The sequence below is a fragment of the Ovis aries genome, chromosome 4, assembly GCF_016772045.2.
Source record: "Ovis aries strain OAR_USU_Benz2616 breed Rambouillet chromosome 4, ARS-UI_Ramb_v3.0, whole genome shotgun sequence".
NCBI classification, from domain to species: Eukaryota; Metazoa; Chordata; class Mammalia; order Artiodactyla; family Bovidae; genus Ovis; species Ovis aries.
Genome location: NC_056057.1, coordinates 31,271,047 through 31,291,772, shown reverse-complemented (window position 1 = coordinate 31,291,772; position 20,726 = coordinate 31,271,047). Strand labels below are relative to the sequence as shown.

The 20,726-nt window shown below is 38.3% G+C and overlaps 1 protein-coding gene across 1 annotated transcript in view; it reads right to left on the bottom strand.

The window, feature by feature from the left end:
• The window catches only part of DNAH11 (dynein axonemal heavy chain 11), a 356,503-nt gene that overhangs the window by 316,787 nt on the left and 18,990 nt on the right, over positions 1 to 20,726 (bottom strand). The window contains exons 7-9 of the mRNA XM_060414536.1: positions 17,362 to 17,595; positions 15,163 to 15,330; positions 3,231 to 3,347 (exon numbers count right to left, since the gene is read on the bottom strand). Of these exons, the coding sequence (XP_060270519.1) occupies positions 3,231 to 3,347; positions 15,163 to 15,330; positions 17,362 to 17,595 (519 nt within the window). The remainder of the gene's footprint in view (positions 1 to 3,230; positions 3,348 to 15,162; positions 15,331 to 17,361; positions 17,596 to 20,726) is intronic.

The window sequence follows — 20,726 nt, the reverse complement described above, 5'->3', positions numbered from 1 at the left end:
ATAACGGAATATTACTCAGCCATGAAAATAATGAAATAATGCCATTTGCAGCAACATGTGATCATACAAAAGTCAGTTAGAGAAAGACAAATATCACGTCATATCACTTACATGTGGAATCCAAAAAATGATACCAATGAACTTACTTAAAAAACAAAAACAGGCTCACATACATAGAAAACAAAACTTAGGGTTACCAAATGAGAAAGGGCGTGGGGAGGGATAAATTAGGAGTTTGAGATTAACATACTGACATTACTATTATTTTAAAAATCAGATAATCAATGACATGTTGTTTAGCACAGGAAACTATACTCAGCATATTGTAATAATCTATAAAAGAATTTGAAAAATAATATATATGTATATATGTGTATATGTGTAAAACTAAATCATTTTGCTGACCACCTGTAACTAACACATTGTCAATCAACTATATTTCAATAAAAAGTACTGCAGAAACTACTAAATATTTAAAATCCGCTTGGTTAGTTGCTGCCGAGCAAAATGCCAAGTATTAACTTTTCTTCTTACAACCACTGTTCTGTTACATTTGGACTTTATGTTAACATTCTGAAGCAAAAACGGCCTTAAAGATTTCATAAAGAATTGGACTCTAACTACAGTAAGGAAACACAACAGCGTTCTCTTTCAAACCCTTATTATGTCAACCACAACTGAAACAATCTTAGAAGCTTCCCAGCCACATCTCATTTTGCCCAGCTGACATGCTCAGTGGAACTTAACTCCAAGTGTAAAATAGGAAAGAGAGAGAAAATATTTTGGGGGGAGGTAGTAAAGCCAGAAATTGGTAGTTAAAGTCTTAACTTTTAAAGCAGTACATATTACCTTAATTTTTAAACATCACAGATAAATAAAAATTATCTTCCAGGATGAGAATAAGGTCATTTAACTTCTGGTTTCCTTGTCACATCGGAGCTAAGAGCTTTTTTATGAAGACAACAGACTCTGTCCTTCATATCAATCTTGAAAGAGTCAAGACTGATTCTCAATATGTGCTTCCTTCCTAAATATTCCATTAGAGGTCTGTAGGTTTACCTTGATTTTCTTCTACGTCTCGCTTCCTATGCAATATTTATGTTTTTCCTAAATTTGTCTCTTTTTCAGATTTTTTAAATCTGTTGCCGTATGAACCACGTACACGTCACAATTTTCTAGTGTTCTTTCATCTAAAGACTTTTCTCTATACTTCCATTACATACTTCAGTCTCCATGTAGAGACACTGTAAATTTTAGAAAGCCTTCCATCAGCACTTTGTTTTAATTTTTATTGAGTGCTAACTCTGCCAGTTTCACACTGTTGGCTTCCAGGGCCCTTCCGGCTCAAGGCTTTGCTGGGTCCTGGTCTTTAGAGTCTGCAGGTATTTATTCCCCAGGACACAACAGTAACTGGGCAGAGTTCATCAACCTGGACCTATAGTAGAAACAATTTTCTCCCTAAGTACACAACCCTATCATTTTTTTCCTTCGGCCACGACTCCTGCTGCAGTTTATCTTCATCTGCATGTCACTGCAGGACTGTGACAACCAGTCAGCCCTCCTAATGTCACAGTGATTAAGTGCCTGCTTTATGTGAAGGGATTGCAAAAGGTGATCTAAATATAACAAGAACTCTAAGATGATGCCCCACCCTTGGAGAGCTTATAAGGGCAGAAGCTGATGCTATATTTTTCAGTAGACAAGGTACAAATACGCTGAGACTCAAAGAAACAATACCTGACAATAAAGAGATAAAACTGTTTAGACAAATAATTGTCATGTTAAAATAGAATCCATATGAATGGCTGTGAGAAAAGAGAAAAGGTAGGAGCCTCTGTAATTGAGATTTTCCTCCACATTCTTTCTTGCCATGATTTCCAAAAGTCTGAAAGGAAGTCCAGTAACAGAGAATATGAGAGACTAGTGCATAGCCACTAAAAATGGCATTGCTGAAATCTGTTATTAAAGTAAAAATATTTATGATTTATGCGTTTTGAAAAGGCTACAAAAAGATTGCAGAGTTCAGAATATGTCATTTTTCGCAAAGAGAAATATGTATGCATATGTAGTCAAAGAAAAGGACTGGCAGTATTAAAAACCACAGTAACTTCTGAGAGACGGCATGATGGGTGGTGTTATTTTATAACAACAGGCTATATATTTCAGCCAGCAGCATCTCAGTTTCACCCAAGGGCTCGTAAGAGAGAACCCTGGGCCCTGTGACTTCCCTGTATTAAAACGGTTGATAGCATTAGAAGACACTAGCAGCTTAACCACCATCTGACCAATTTATTTGAATTTTAAGATCAAAATCAAGCAATTATCTCTGACAAAGTCTGGGTCTGTTATTTTGTTTCGCTCTGCAATCTTCAGTGAATTGTGTCCACGATTCTCTAGCTGTGTTTCCACTGACACGGAGTCCTCATTTCACTTTGGGGATGTCATCTAAGTTTACACTTTTCAGACTCTCTTTCTTGGCAAGCAAGTTCAACTATTCATACACTATACTGCATTTCATCAGTTCTATGATAAACATTCTTTCATGTTTTAACACCTTTGAAACTAGATTATGTTATATAATCAACAGCGTCCTAATCTTTTGGCAGTGTTTTCCTTTGTTGATAAACAATGGTGTGTCTGGTAATTGGTGTCTTATGCTTAATGAAAAACAGTGTGTAAACTGTTATTTATTTCAGTCAGATCAATAAAGTGGGCAGCTGAACCCAACCTATATAAACAATGGTAAAGAAAAGGTTTTCTTGAATTAACTGGTATTTTTCACTTTTTACTGTGGCTTAATTTTGAATCAGTACTTCACAGGTCTTCCCAAAGTTGCTCTAAAGGTAATGAAAGAACAATGAATTCAAGCAAAGATCAATAGTCAAATGTCCTAAAACTGACCTTGACCAAGGTAAATGTCATTATTCATTAGTTTGTTATTTAAAGTTTATAATTCAGTGAGCTGAATAGGAAAAGAATGTGACTAGTTAATAGTTTACCTGAATCAGAAAAGAATGTATTCCCTCTTTTCATCTAATAGTCTTACATTATTCATTAAGTCAAGTCATTCAGTCGTGTCCGACTCTTTGCAACCCCATGGACTGTAGCCCACCAGGTTCCTCTGTTCACGGGATTCTGTAGGCAAGAATACTGGAGTGGGTTGCCATTTCCTTCTCCATACATTATTCATTACTAAAACTTTTTTTTTTAATAACTTCTTCAGAACTAACCTTAAATGCAGCTTCTAGACCATTGCAGTTGAAGAAAGCTTCACAAAGAACTGTCCCAAGCCTTCTGTCAAAATCCAGAATTTTGGACTTAAACACAACATAATCACTTTCAAACTCCTATAAAATTCAAAATAAAATATTAGTTTTCAGGAAAGAATCCAACAGTGAAAATATCAATCATAAAAGCATGACACCTCTCTCTCTCTCTCTCTGATTTTTCATAGTAGGACTCTAGGAAAGAAACAGCTGTATCTGACTAACTGTTCAGTGACAGCCCTATTTATAGAGCAGTGAACATCTTTAGCACTGTCAGCTCACGTTTCCACAATGCCTTCCACTGGCTCAGACCCCAACATCAGAACTTTGGCCTACTGATCCACCCTTCCCCATGCTATTTTGATTATAAATTTAAAAAGCAAAGCTTTACAGGAAAGAAAAAGGAAAAAAAATAATCTTGCCTCACTATAAATTTGGTACATCTAGAGTTTAAAAATAAAGTTTTTATTTTGTTTTTTTTTTTTTTTTTTAATGGAACAGAAAACCTGCCAGGAACCACTATTTCTTCAAGTGAGAACTAAAATCCACAGGTCTGTCTGTAAGAAAACATCCCTGAGATACAGACATAACGTAACACTCTTCCCATTTCCCCAGTTTCTTACTAACATGTGGTTAACAACCCCCAGTTTCCTCTTAATACATAAACACCCACTCTCATAATTACAAAGAATGAAACAAAGACAAGATAACCATCATCTGCATAGCATTCCAACTCAGTCTTCAGTGAGGCCCCAGAAATTCAGAAACACTTTGGGCTTCCCAGTCAAGCCACCCCAGGAGTGTACACCCCACACTTAATGGGTGCCCTTTGTTACCTCCACAGACTGAGTCTTTTCTATTAATAATACTAACAGGAGTAATAAAAATAACGACAGCTAACATTTATTCAGTTCTATTTTAAATGTTTTACATTATTAGCTCAATTCTAACAATATATAATGTAGGTAACATTTTTCCCATTTTATGGGCAACAAAATAAACTCTGAGAAGTTTATGTCCACAGTCATACCACTAGTTAACAGCAGAGCCAGAATTTAAAACCAGGTAACCTGGCTCCAGAGCCCACACTCCAACCATGATTTTGGATGTTTCTGTGAAGGAATGCACCTTATGCTAAGTTTAATACACACTAGAAAACAGCGTTAACAGCACAGTTCCAGAGCACTGTGTATCACACACAGCAACGTCATGTTTAGCATCGAGAGGAAGTCTCCACTTCTGAATTAAGGCCAAGCAGTCTCCTCATTCAAGGATCACTGACTTCTAAAAGTAAACACAAATGCCCAGCAAGTTGTAACAAGCCTACCTTGCCCCTCTTCTCAGAGTAGCAACGAGGAACATACAACTTAAGATCCTCAAACATTATTTGAACCATTAACAAATAATCAATATCTCAGTTCAGTTCAGTTGCTCAGTCGTGTCCGACTCTGTGCAACCCCATGGACTGCAAGAGGCCAGGATTCCCTGTCCGTCACCAACTCCCAGAGCTTGCTCAAACTCATGTCCATCAAGTCGGTGATGCCATCCAACCATCAGGAAGGAACAAATACTTATTTCCCACAAGGGATCTCTTTCCCAACCTCTCCTGTCAGCTCAGCCTGAATTCAGAATTGCTGACGGGACTTTTCCCCTAGGAAATCTCCCAGATAACTCAAATTTATTATATACAAAGGCTTCCCTGGTGGCTCAGATGGCAAAGAATCTGTCTGCAATGAAGGAGACCAGGATTCAATCCCTGGATCGGACCGATCGCCTGGAGTAGGAAATGGCAACCCACTCGAACATTCTTGCCTAGAAAATCCTAGAGGAGCCTGGCGGGCTACAGTCCATGTGGTTGCCAAATGGGAACTCATCCCCTCTATAAAGACACTCCTCATTCTATAAACCCTAACAGAAACTCTGGCAATCTCTTTGACTTCTTCCTCTCTTGCTCAAGTGTTATCTATCTTTTCTCCTATGTATTCTCCATCGTCCAGGCATCCCCCTCATCTGGATCACCATTACCACTTAGCTAGACTTCTGTTTACCATATTTGAACAGCTCTCTTTACCTTTAATCTCATCTCTCCCATCATTCTCTAAACTGCAATCTAAACAAGCTTTCTAAAATATAAATCATATGTCACTCTCACACTAATAATCTTCCATGTCTTAGTACAGAATCCTTAACTTTTTAGGGTGAAGTCTCCCAGTCTTAGCCTGATCTACAAGGCCCTTTGTGATATGAACCCTACCTACTCCTCCTGCCTCTTCCAGTGTCTCTCCCCCTTCACACTCTCGGGTCTAGCCAGCCCTGCCTTGTCACACTGGTGCTCTGCGTATAACACAATTTTCTCTAATCACTTTCTTTCACCTACTCCTCACCTGCTTCATTTCTATTTATTTTGCAGTCCCATTTATCTTTCAGGCATTGTCTCAGTGTCCCTTTCATCTCCCCTGGAAAGGGGCCCTTCACAAATACTCCCGTGGCACACAGCACTTTTCATACCCTAGCACGGAGCACACTGTATAACTGACTACCTGGATTCTCCCACTGGGTTTTCATCTATGAGGATAGTACCCAGGTTTCTTCTCATAGTGACAGTACCAATATTTAACATTCCTAGGATAAACAATATACTGGTGCTACTCAAAATCATTTTCTCTATATTCTAGAGACTCCAAAATTGCCCTTATTAGTAACATGAGAAATTCTGACATTTTAGGTAGAGAAATATCATGGTCTAATTTAGCTCTTAATAGGCAATCAAGTTGCTGTCTGAAGAATAGACGTGATGGAGCCAAGACAGGGCCTGAAGGAGGGGTTTAGGAGCAAAGGCAATAACCTGGCTCAGAGATGAGATCTGTATATATTTTCAGGGTGATATATTCTCAGGGTTTATATGACAAAACCTGATGCTTATCATGAGAAAAGAGTAAGACCATGGACGGCTCCTATATTTTGCACTAAGCAATACACTATATGCAGTATTTTTGAGTTGAAGAATACAAGGAAGAATAGGCTTGGGGAGGGGCAAAGCATGCTGGTGATGTCTATTAAATATACAAGTGGAGATGCTGAGTAGGCAGCCAAATATACGCTTTGTGTTTGGGATATAAGGAGGCCCTTTCCATTATGTATAATGTCCTTGAGGTTTTTGGTAGATGTTCTTTATCAATTTGAGGAAGGTCCCCCTATTCCGATTTCTTAGAATTTTTTTTCCATCATGAATGGATGTTGAATATGGTCGAAAACCTAATGCATCAAAGTTTTTAAATTGGTAAACTATCACAAAGGAGGCAAGAATGTCTTTTTGACACATGGTGCTGGGAAAACTGGACAGCTACCTGAAAAAGAATGCAATCAGAACACTCCCTAACACTACACAGAAGAATAAACTCAAAATGGATTAAAGACTTAAATGTAAAGCCAGAAACTATAAAATTATTAGTGGAAAATATAGGTAGAACATTCTCTGACATAAATCTGTATCTCTATCTTTTTGGATCTACCTCAGAGAGTCATGAAAATAAAAACAAATAAATGGGACCTAATTAAACTTAAAAACTTTTGCACAGCAGAGGTAGTCATAAACAAAATGAAAAGACAACCCGAAGAATAGGAGAAAATATTTGCAAGTGACCAACAAGGTATTAATCTTCAAAATATACAAACAGCTCATATGGCTCAATATCAAGAAAAACCCCAAACAATCCAATAAAAAAAATGGGCAGAAGATCTAAACAGACATTTCTTCAAAGGCGGCAGACAGATGGTCAAAAAGTACATGAAAAGATGCTCAATACCACTAATTATCAGAGAAATGCAAATCAAAACTGCAATGAGCTATCACCTCCCACCTGTCAGAATGTCCATCATCGAAAAATCTACAATAAATGTTGGAAAGGGTGTGAAGAAAAGGCACCCTCTTATCCTGTAGGTATGAATATAAATTTGTACAACCCTTATGGAGAACTATATGGAGAATCCTTAAAAAACTAAAAGTAAAGTATGACCCAGCACTCCCACTCCTGGGCGCATACCTGGAGAAAATCATAATTTGAAAAGATACATGCACACCTATCCATGCAGCACTGTTAACGGCCAAGATATGGGGGCAACCTAAATGTCCACCGAATGAGGAACGGACAGAAAAGATGTGGTGCGCATATATACAGTGGAATACTACTCAGCCATCAACAGTGAACTGATGCCATTTACAGCAACATGGATGGACCTGGGTATTCTCATACTACGTGCAGTCAGACAGAGAAAGACAAAAACCATATTCTATCACTTACAAGTGGAATCTAACTTTTGAAATGATACAAATGGGGAATTCCCTGGCAGTCCAGTGGTTAGGACTCCATGTTTCCACTGCAGGGGACACAAGTTTGATCCCTGATCAGGGAACTAAGATCCGGCGTACTGCGTATGTGCTTAGTTGCTCAGCTGAGTCTGACTCTTTGTGAACCCATGGACTGTAGCCCGCCAGGCTCCTCTGTCCTTGGGGATTCTCCAAGGCAGAATACTGGAGTGGATTGCCATGCCCTCCTCCAAGGGATCTTCCCAACCCAGGGATTGAGCCCAAGTCTCCCGCATTGCAGGCAGAGTCTTTACCACTGAGCCACCAGGGAACCCCAAGAACACTGGAGCGGGTAGCCTATCCCTCCTCCAGGGCATCTTCCCAACCCCGGAATTGAACCGGGGTCTCACGCATTGCAGGTGGACTCTTTACAGGCTGATCTACCGGGAAAGCCCACATGTGCAGCCCAGCCAAAAAAAGGGATACAAATGAACTTATTTACAAATCCAAAACAGACTCAGAGATCTCAAAATCAGACTTGTGGTTACCAAAGGGGAAACATGAGGGGAAGTGATAAATTAGGAGATTGGGATTGACATATACACACGACTATATATAAAATAGATAATAGCGACCTACTGTGTAGCAGAGGGAGCTCTACTCAATATTCTGTAATAACCTATATGGGAAAAGAACCTGCAATATATATATATATATAAATGATACTGATCAGTGCAGGGTTGCAATGAACCTTCAATCTCTAAAGAAACAAAAACAAGAAACCCCAGTATCTGGCAAGCACAAACGAAAAAATGAGGTATGCCTGTAATTCTTCAATATTTGGTAGAATTCTCCAGTGATCCAGGCATCAATATTTTCTTTGGGGGAAGTTTTTAAACACAAATCCAATTTTTCTCACCCTCACAAGAAAAAAAAAAAAATTTAAGTATCTGTGATGACAGATGTTAAGTAAACTTATTGTGATAATCATTTCATAACATACTTATGTTGTACACCTAATACTAATATAATGTAACATGTCAATCATATCTCAATTTTCAATATTTCATATTGGGTGAGTTATGGTAATTTGAATTTTTTGAGGAATTGTTTCATTTAATCAAAGTTATCAAATTTATGTATAGAGGTTATTCTTTTGTTTTTTGGTATTACCCATTACTCTTTTGATATCTGCAGAACATGTAATGGTAGCTCTTTTTCACTCCTGACATTGGTAATTTTCTTTTCTTTGTACTCTTAGTAGAGTTTTGTCTTTTCAAAGAACTAACTCTTAGTTTCACTGACTTTATTATTTGTGTTCAATGTTACTGATTTCTGCTCTTCCCTTCTGATTTTTCCCTTCTTTCTGATTTGTATCTATTTGCTCTCATGTTTTTCTAGGTTCTTAGGGTAGAAACATTAGTGATTTGATATATTCCTCTTTTTTAATGTATGAATTTAGTGCTATAAATTTCCCTCATAACTGCTTTAGCTGTTCCTACAAATTTTGAAATACTATATTTTCATTTCATTCATCTTCATTCAGTCCTCTATGTTTTATTTCCCTTGAGACTACTACTCTGATTCACGGAATACTTAGAAATGCGATCTTTAGCTTTTAAGTTTCTAGAGCTTTCCCTGTCAGGTTTCTATTATCGATTTCTAGTTTGACTCCACTGTCATCTAAGAACATACCCTGTATGATTTCATTCCTCCCACAAGCAGTGAGTCAAATAAGAAATCACCTGGGAAATTAAGAATACCTTGACATAAATGGGGAAAAAAAAAAAAGCCCAACAAAGTCAAACTTCAGGAATATATCAGAAACGGTATTAAGGGAAAAATTATAAACATATACATTAAAACAGGAGGATCTTAACTGAATAACCTAACTTTACACATTACATGAATTGAAAAAGAACAAACTAATACCAAAGCTAGCAGAGGAAAGGGGGAAAAAAAATCAAGATTAAAGTGGAGATAAATGAAGTCAATAACAGAAAAACAGAAAAATCAACAAAACCAAAAAGTTTATTCTTTGAAAAAAAATGAAATTGACATTTAGACAGACTGACTAAAGAAAAAAGAGGGAAACTAAAATTACTAAAATGAAATCTGAGTAATTACTACCAATTTTACAGAAGTAAAAAAAATCATAAAAATGTTTTATGAACAATTGTATAACAAATTATATAACAGATGAAATGGACAAATAAAGAAATACACAACCTACCATGACTGAATAATGAAGTAACAGAAAAACTAAATAGGCCTATAACTAGTACAGAGACTGCTGCCAAGTTGCTTCAGTCGTGTTCGACTCTGTGCGACCCCACAGATGGCAGCCCACCAGGCTCCACCATCCCTGGGATTTTCCAGGCAAGAACACTGGAGTGGGTTGCCATTTCCTTCTCCAATGCATGAAAGTGAAAAGTCAAAGTGAAGTCGCTCAGTAAGTGTCCGACTCTTCGTGACCCCATGGACTACAGCCTACCAGGCTCCTCCATCCATGGGATTTTCCAGGCAAGAGTACTGGAGTGGGGTGCCACTGCCTTCTCTGAGTACAGAGACTAGTCATCAAAAAACTTCCAAAAATAACAAAAAAAAAACCCTAGGACCAGACAGCTTTCTGGTAAACGCCGCCAAACACTTAAAGAAGTATTGACACCAATCCTACTCAAAAATCCTCTTCCGAAAAAGTGAAGAGGAAACACTTCCTAACTCATCTTATAAAGCATGTATTGCCCTGATACCAAAGCCAAATAAAGACACAACAAGAATATTAAAGACAGGGATCCCTTATAGATAACGATATAAACACTCTCAACAAAAGCTAGCAAATAGTATCCAGCAACATATCAAAAGGATCACACACCATGACCAAGTGGATTTATTTGCAGAATGCAAAGATGGCAAATGGAATCAATAACAGACCATATTTACAGAATGAAGGAAAAAGATCCCGTGATCATCTCAATCGATGCCGAAAAAAATGACAAAATTCAACACCCTTTAATGATAAAAACACTCAAACTAGAAATGCTACAGGTCATCAACATGATAAAAGGCCATCTAAGAAGATCCCACAGTTAATACCACACTCGATGGTGAAAGGCAAAGTAGTCCCAGTAGGCTCACGAGCAGGACAAGGATGTTTCACTTCCACCACTTCTATTCAACAAAGCATGGGAAGCACTAGCTAGAGCAATTAGGTGAGAAAACGAAAGAAAAAGTAATCAAACTGGAAAGGGATAAGTAAAATTGTCTCTGTTAATAGATGACATGATTTGACATACAGAAAACTCTGAAGATTCTGCACTGAAGATAAAACATGCAGCAAAGATGCAGGGTGCAAAATCAACATGCAAAAGTCAGTTGTACTTCTATACATTAGTTACGAACAACAAAGCTGTTCATATAGTTTTGTTCATATACCTTACAAGATATACAAAAAATAGTTCAATATTTACCAAACACCTAAATGTAAGAGCCAAAAGTATAAGAAAATATTGGAGAAAATCTTTAGGACACTGGATTTGGTAATCACTTCTTAGATATGACACCAAAAGCACAGACAACAAAAGAAAAAATTTGACTTCATCAAAATTAAAAACTTTTGTGCATGAAAGGACAGTTTCATGGGTATCACTATCCAATAACCCATGGAATGGAAGAAAGCATTTTCAAATCATACATGGGATAAGGGAGTAATGTCCAGTATTCTATAATTTTTTTTTTTTGGCTCTAAAATTCCAATTTGTTTTTATATTTTCTATTTCTTTGGTGAAAATTTCTATTTCTTCACTGAGGTTATTTTTTTATTTGTTTCATTATGTTTCATCATAATTGCTTACTGAAGCATTTTTAGCATGGCTCTATAAAACCTTCTCAGATAATTCTAACATGTCTTAGCTTGATGCTGCCATCTATTAGTTGTCTCTTTTTGCTCCGTTGAGATCTTCCTGGTTCTTAGTATAATAAGAAATTTGTCATTGCGGGGAGCTCCTATTATGGCTGAGTGTACCAGTAGGCAAGACATGAATATCCTGTAGATGACTAAGAAGAAATTTATGTAATCAAAATTTTTAAATACTACATACTGTAATAGCAAAAGAATAAAGAGTTAAGGAGATGAGAACAGATCTGAGAAGTAATTATAGAAACTGGAACACAAACTAGTATAGATTAATAATTACTTTCAAAGTGAATTTTAGATCCTAGAGTAATGATGGGCTAGGCATCTGGAGCAACCTTCCTACTTCAAACTAGCAGGTAGAAGGAACATAGTCACTGCATCTTGGGTCCCTCCACCTCAGGGTACAGGTCCTCAGGCGGCGGCGGCTGCTGCGGCTGCTGCATCGCTTCAGTCGTGTCCGACTCTGTGCGACCCCAGAGACGGCAGCCCACCAGGCTCCCCCGTCCCTGGGATTCTCCAGGCAAGAACACTGGAGTGGGTTGCCATTTCCTTCTCCAATGCATGGAAGTGAAGTCACTCAGTCGTGTCCGACCCTTAGCGACCCCATGGACTGCAGCCTACCAGGCTCCTCCATCCATGGGATTTTCCAGGCAAGAGTACTGGAGTGGGGTGCCATTGCCTTCTCCGGGTCCTCAGCCTGAGTTCCCCCAATTGCCCCAGATGAACTTACTGACTTCTTTTCTATGAGGATGCAATGAGAGAGACAAACAGTAAAGAGCGAATATGGCACAGCAAAAACATAGAAAATATGTTTTTGCTAACTCTCTCTAGGCTGAGAGTTCTGAGTTGGAACTTCTGTTTCACTCCCTGAGAACTGTGTAATCTCTGGTAATTTACTTGCCTGTGTGGTTACTCTCAGGGTTACAATAAGAATTAAGCAGCAACGTGTATAAAGGTTTGGCACGGTGTCTGGCATCCAACATTTGTTCAGTAAATATTAACAAACTCCAAATAACTGACTCTAGTGAAGCCAAGGGCTTACTTTCAAGAATATCCACCATCCTTGTGTAGCTATCTGGGGAATTTTATTTAATAAAGCCACACTTCAGAATGTTGCTTGAACCTAACTGTTGAACCTAAAGTCACCTGCCCATCAGTTAAACACAAACAGTTAAGAAAGCATTCCTCTTGTCAAGTTCAATTTAATACAGTATCACTGTGTATACTCCGTAACATCAAACTTGCTAAGAGACTACAACTTAATGATTTCCACCACTAAAAAGAAATGATAATTATGCAACATGATACGGGTGTTAATTATCATTACAATGGCTTTTAAAATATATAAATGCTTCCAATTAGCATGTTATATACCTTAAACATCTCTAATATTCCATGTTTCAATTAATTAAGAAAGCAAGTCTTTCCCCATAATTGCCTAGATCTCAAATAGTCCCATAGGAAGAAATCAAAGCAAATGCCTAAAGTGACCTTTATATTCAGTATTAATAATTCAGAAACCCAAGGACACGTTAATGGACACACCTGAGGCGCCCCCTCTTCTGTAAACAGACCACAGTGGCGGAACTTCTGATAAAGGCTCAAAGCCTGCCTGATAGGCTTGAGATTAATGGAGAGAGAAACCAGTAACAGCATTTCTAAACACAAACTAGCAGTCACTGTTTCTTTAATTTACTGGAACAAATGTAAGCCACTTCTACACTGAAGGGCAGGAAGGCTGACATGACACACACGACGGCTGCATCCACACTGCTCGATGGACAGCAGGGAGCACAGAGCGGGGTGCGCAGCGGGAGAGGAAGGGTGTGGGCTGGGCATGTGTCAAGGAAGACAGCACTATGAATATATGAGTTTGGAGGCAGTTTGTTGGCTACAGTATTGTCTCCTAAAAATTACCAACTGATTTCATTATCAATTTCAGTGACTTCCCTGGTGGCTCAGACAGTAAAGCGTCTGCATACAATGCGGAAGACCTGGGTTCGATCCCTGGGTTGGGAAGATCTCCTGGAGAAGGAAATAGCAACCCACTCCAGTACTTTTGCCTGGAAAATCCCATGGACAGAGGAGCCTGGTGGGCTACAGTCCACGGGGTTGGGCAAAGAGTCGGACACGACTGAGCAACTTCACTTCATCAGCAAAACCAGAACACAATGAACTCAGATGTTCAACAAATGAACAGCTTAGTCAAGCCAAAATAAATAATCATTGGAATATTCTGAGGCAACACTGATAACCAAGACACATTAAACAAAAAGAAAGGTCATCTTTGACACAAGCATACCAATTAACTGAACTTTTAGTTAATTCACATTTTGATTTCATGGAATAACCAAAGTCAAGATAATCAGACCAGAGGTTGAAAGGAACTTCGAGGGAAGGCTATATAGATGTCTCCAACCTTTGGAGATCAGAGGTAAGCCTTGCCCTTTTCAATTACAAAATAAACAGGGCTTCAAAATACTAAATACAAATACCAGGCAGATATACATATCCAAAATATATATAAAATATGTATTTGTATATATATTAATGGTATGCTGAATACCTACCAGGATTTGTAATCATGAGTAAATCAAGACCCTCCTGCAACTCGAAGGCACCTGAGGGTTTGCACACCATGGGTCTCACACTCCACTGCTCAGTTGCTCAGAAGAGCTAAACCAAGCCCCACCAAGAGTCCCATTCTGTCCACATTCCCTGAGTGCCTGCCAGGTGCCAGGCATCTTACCAGGCTCCGGGGAAGAGCTCAGGCTATTCATCACCACAGATCTGGGTTTCTCTTACTTTTCCACAAATTAGGAGAACACACAATGGCTATATCATTCTTACTATTAACTCCACTTCCCAAAAGCTGTCAACAGTTCAGAGGGATTCACTTTGCAGACCATGTTCTTACAAAGCTAACACGCTGTACTTGTACATTTCAAAGAGTCAATTATTTGACCAAATATAAACATAATAGTGAATAAATTCACATTCCACAAAAAACAATGAGGGTGAGAGCTAATCGTTACTTTTTGGTTTTGGTACCTGGACTTCACTATCATAGCAAAACACTAAAATGAAGCTGTTTTTATCCCAGAGCTGCAGGGACGTTCACAGGGAACTCCTGGCCCCTAACCTGCTGTCAGTAACAGAAAACAGAAGCTTAAACCTGAAAAGCTTCCCTCTTTTCCCTGAGATTAGTAATATGAAATTAACAATTATCTCAAGAATAACAAAAAGGAGACTATATAATGTTAATAATATATGCAACAAATGAGGTGAAACTAAATATTCAAGTAGATGAAAAATATACTTAATGGTTCAAGAAAAGACTAAACTAAAACATGCCAGTTACACAGACACCAGATAATCGGATCAAGAGGAGTTAATATGGTAAGTTTTCAATACACATCAACAAGAAACAAATCCAGAGGGAGGTCCACTGTTGCATTATTAGAAATAGTTTAAAATATTCCCAACTGAAAATGCAAAGGCCTAAGTCTAACCCCTGATCTATCATGAAATAGATGAGAGAATCCAGGCAAGCCATTTTGCCTTTCATCCGAGAGAGGCTGGACTGGAGAGAACCTATTATCACTGTGACCTACTGTCCTTCCCAGCTTTAAAGTAAGATCTATGAAATGAAAAACACAAAGCTACAACATTACCATGTTATTGTAATCAGATGGGTCATACGTGCGCTGTTTAAAGATCTTCCAGTGTTTCATAAATTCTTCACTCATCTCATAGATCTGTCCATTTAAAATTGCTCCCTTGGTACCGCCAAATTCAAGCCTTTCCAGCTTTTCAAATTCCAATATGGTGACAAATATATCCTTTGAAAAAACACAGTAAAGATCTTTCCACCCTTTTGAGTAGGAAAAGAACATTTTTAAGATTCAAAGAAAGAAATTTTCCAGCATTCAAAATTGGTGAGTCAATAGACATTCACATGACCGAAAATGTTATTATGATTTAAGTCAACAAAGTTTAACTGCCTACTTTTAAAATTATACTCCCATTTTCACATGGACTGAAATTATTGAGCAGTATAGGTGACATCTAACTTAACCGCAGCTAAACATTTACCTGTCTCATTTCACTTCCTTCTGACCCTAAGTCAGATGCCCAGGCATGATCCACCAACACTATGGTGAATGGGCTGTTAAGAGAGCGTGGTGCAAGTTGCCCAGTGTTATGCATTTGGCCCTCAGACTTTAAGAGTCATTCAGAAGGACTTCTCTTGGTGATTCAGGGGTTAAGACTCTGAGCACCCAGTGCAGGGGGCATGGGTTCAATCCCTGGTCAGGGAACTAAGATCCCACACACTGCATGGTGCAGCCAAAAATTAAAAGGCTTCTGGGCTGCTTAAATGATGAGCATTTTCAAAACATAAAACTGTGATTTTGAATGAAATTTGACAAATCTAACAGCAAAAAAGCCCAAACTTGCTAGAAAGAGTTTCATAAATAAGGCAGTTCAAAACTTGGAAAAAAAAAAATCGTGGCCAGTTGGCTCCATAGAAACTGGTGTTTAAATGTGTTTACATGTATGCATTCATTCAATGGCTTCCCAGGTGGTGCCAGTGGTAAAGAAGCCTCCTGCCAATGCACGAGACTAAGTCACCCTGGTTCCACCCCTGGGTCCAGAAGATCCTCTGGAGAATGGCATGGCAACCTACTCCAATATTCTTGCCTGGAGAATCCATGGACCCTACAGTCCATACGGTCGAAAAGAGTAGGACACAACTGAAGTGATTTGGCACACAGCAATTCATTCAATGTTTGACTTTTTGGTATTTAAAACATTCATACAGAGCACATGTTTTCGCATCCTTTTCACCTGTTTTCATGGATAGCTTTAATATTTTAATAGTGAAAGTGAAGTCTCTCAGTCGTGTCCGACTCTTTGCGACCCGTGGACTCTAGCCCACCAAGAGTCGGACACGACTGAGAGACTTCACTTTCACTATTAAAATATTAAAGCTATCCATGAAAATAGGTGAAAAGGATGCGAAAACATGTGCTCTGTATGAATGTTTTAAATACCAAAAAGTCAAACACTGAATGAATTGCTGTGTGCCAAATCACGTCAGTTGTGTCCTACTCTTTTCGACCATATGGACTGTAGAGCATATTTATTTATATACTAAAAGTTACCATAATATTTAGATGATCAAATGGGTTTTCAAGTATGGAATCCCAATAAAAACATCAAACATGTAAAAGGGAAAAAGGGATTATTTTATAGCTTCCCAATTTACAACTGTCTTCTAGGAACTTAGTATGTTGTAGAGCAAGGGTCAATTCAATTCAGGTCAGTCGCTCAGTTGTGTCCAACTTTGTGACCACATGGACTGCAGCACACCAGGCTTCCCTGTCCATCACCAACTCCTGGAGTTTGCTCAAACTCATATCCATTGAGCTGGTGATGCCATCCAACCGTCTCATTCCCTGTCATCCCCTTCTCTTCCTGCCTTGAAACTTTCCCAGCATCAGGGGCTTTTCCAATGAGTCAATTCTTCGCATCAGGTGGCCAAAGTATTGGAGTTTCATCTTCAGCATCAGTCCTTCCAATGAATATTGACTTATTTCCTTTAGGATTGACTGGTTTGATCACAAGGATCACAAAGGTCACTGATACCTAAAGATTAATGAAGTTTTGAAAAAAGAAACCAAAGCTCTGTAACTAAAACTTTTACTGTATCTTGACAGCACTGGCCTTGTAAGCTCCTCATGAAAATCACCAAGGAAGCAATCTTCTCACCTCCTACTCAAACAAAATAAATAATCTGTTCCCTGAATCATATTATAGGGCTTTTGAATTAACCTACAATATAAATCAATTAGAAGCCAATAAGTAATTACCTCTATTTTCATGAAACGATCAAGAAATTTGTCAAATCTATGAAACACCAGATAAGACTGGAAATCCCATGGTTTCAGTTCCTTATTTCCCATAAAATAGCTTGCCAATCCTTTTCTATAGTTGAAGAAACAATTTTTGAAAGTCTTTAAGATGTTAATGGTCACTTGGACCTTTTCCAAACAGTCTTCAATTTCCCCTTTCAAGAGATCTTCAGGTGAAAGGTAAGCTATTGCCTAGAAATCAAAGAAAGAATGATAAGAAAATATGTTTAATAGTTTTCCTGAAAATATCCATTTCAATGAAATGTTTTATTTTTCAGTGAGTGAAGTGAAATCAATCGTGTCTGACTCTTTGCGACCCCATGGACTGTAGCCTACCAGTCTCAGTCTATGGGATTTTCCATGCAAGAATACTGGAGTGGGTTGCCATTTCCTTCTCCAGGGGATCTTCCCGACCCAGGGATTGAACCTGGGTCTCCTGCATTGCAGGCAGACGCTTTACCCTCTGAGCCACCAGGGATTTTCAAATAACAATGTCTAGAATTGGGCCAGCGATGCTGTGAAACAGAAGACACAAATTCTAGAAATTCAGGTAACTAGGTTTTAATGACATACATGTATACATTAACGAAATCTACAGAAGATGCTATAATTACTGGCATCAAACATTGAACCATGACTGTTTTGCTAAGCTTCAAAGATAAAACAATGTGTAATCAGAATTTGCATGGCTATTTGAGGCAGCAAATACTCTACAATTTTTTTTTTTTCATATAAGGAAATGTAGCGGCCAGGAGGAGAAACCTATGAGATCATGTATTTTAAAAATATGGTCATGTTACCTGGCAGCACAGGGTCACTTGCAAAGGTGAGGAAGAGCTGACAGAGGTAATTATACCACTGGCAATTCTTTTAGGCTAACACACTTCTCTTCTGGGAGCTCATTACAGGACATAAAATCTAGCTAAGATAAGCAATTTGAACTGATTTTGAATAGTTGAAATGCAAAGGTGAGAACGATTAAAGAGAAACCAGCAGATTCATGTAGCAGCTCTCATAGTACCATCACTCAGTTCTTCCCTTTCCCCTATTTGTTATGAATCTTCACAATTTCCCTGTTTAGGGACCTCAAGAACCTATAAATTCTAATCCTGATGCATCTTCACCGCATATAAATTAAAGGTAAAATTGCATGCCTTTAATTCTACAGTTGTTTAGAAAGCTGTAACAGATCTCAATAGAGAATGTAATAAAAGTAGGTTCAACACAGTCTATTGAAGGAATGATTTCTAAATGCAGAGGTATTATCCTCCTTCTTCCATAAATGGCTACAGTTTTACAGGCAGTGGCTACAGTTTTACCAGAAATATAGACTCTGAGACATAAATGTGTAAAGTAGTTAAGAATATCATTCACTTGGTGTCTAAAAAGCCTACTGACTAATTCTTTCAACTCTAGCTAGATTCCCAATCTATACTCATTTCTCACTCAGGCTGGATGGAAAATTAACCTCTCCCTAAAGGTTGCTAAATTTCATACAGAACAGGGATGAGAACTCCCAGGAATCCCTCAGTAACTTGAGTTTTGTAAGAGTCTTCACATTGGTATGGATTAGGGATTCCATCAGAGAAGGCAATGGCACCCCACTCCAGTACTCTTGCCTGGAAAATCCCATGGATGGAGGAGCCTGGTGGGCTGCAGTCCATGGGGTCATTAAGAGTCGGCCATGACTGAGCGACTTCACTTTCACTTTTCACTTCCATGCATTGGAGAAGGAAATGGCAACCCACTCCAGCGTTCTTGCCTGGAGAACCCCAGGGACAGGGGAGGCTGGTGGGCTGCCGTCTCTGGGGTCGCACAGAGTTGGACATGACTGAAGCGACGCAGCAGCAGCAGCAGGTCCCCTGTCCAAAGCCTTATAAAATAAAAAATGACTAACCAGTTATTTTATCAATAAGCCAATGAATTAATGAATTTATCAATGATAGCATTTTTTAAATTTAATTTTTATTTTACATTGGAGTATTGTTGCTTTACAATGTTGTATTAGTTTGATGCCTGTCTCCCAGCTTTTTCATCTTATTTATGTGATTTTATGGACTCTTGCTTAATTCTACCATCCCTTTTCCAAGCTCAACCTTGCAGACTTAAACTCTTTGTCATCTAGGATCTTGTGAATAAGAATATTCCCAAGAGAGACACTAAGCAAGCTGTAGAACAGAGTGGAGGGCCTAGAGTGGTAATGACTCACAATGAACAGGGAGCAGAGTTTGGTAACCATGGAAGAAAAGCAAGGCCCTAAAATAAGGCACCATTACTGTGCCATTATCCACAGTGTGCCATTATCCAAGGCGGTCAGATGATGCCTTTTATCGCCTGGCCTAAATGACTATGTTAACAGCCACTGTTAGAAAACAAGTAAAGAGAAACACATTTGCTTTTAAAGTAACAAAGGATTTCTGACCGTGCCTGGAATGCCTAGAAAGATCGGGCAGACAAGGAAAACGAGTGAAGCAGATCAGGAACAACAGTGGGATGGTGGAGACCAAGGTCACCTGGACAGCACGTGGCCCATCTAAAGGCGGGAGCTGAAGCTCTAGCAGCTGACTGTGTCAATGGGGATGGAAGAACCAATGTAGAGAGACCTGACTTTTCAGTGGAGGCTAGAATGCTGGAATTTAAATAAGACCTAATTAATTAAAGCATTAGCAACATTTTTTAAATAAAAAATTCCAAATACTATGCAAAATAAAAACACTGCATTGATCCACTGGCCAAACACAGTCAACAGAATGCCAGTTTATACTTCTAATAGTAAGCTAAGGGTTCAAGGGTTCCAATGTTTCATAAACACACTGAAGTCTATAGATTCACAGAAACAAATACGTAAAAACTACATAAGGAAATTATAAAAGACATAAAATGTGTAACTACACAAACTGTGCAAAGTACAAAATTAAAAGAACAACATGGTATAATTCTATTCTATACCCACAAATCACAGCAAAATTTTAAAAAATGGTAATGCTAAAAGCTGGTGAATTACAGTAAAACTTGTTACACATAATAATAGCAATGCACTTAACATAAACCTTTCAAAATAATTTGTATATATCAAATATTGTTCAAGAGTCATGAAAAGATCATACCCCTTAATCAATATCAGGAATTTATATTAAGCTGATTATCCAAGTTAAGGAAAAAGGATTTTTGCATAAAGTTGCTATCTACATATTGTTTATAATACAAGTGGCTGGAAGCAATCTACATATCTAATAAAAATAATTTAACTTTTCAAGAAGAAAGTTAAAATTATATGATAAAATGTATTAATAAGTTTTAGAGGAAGGAAAATTCTTTTAATG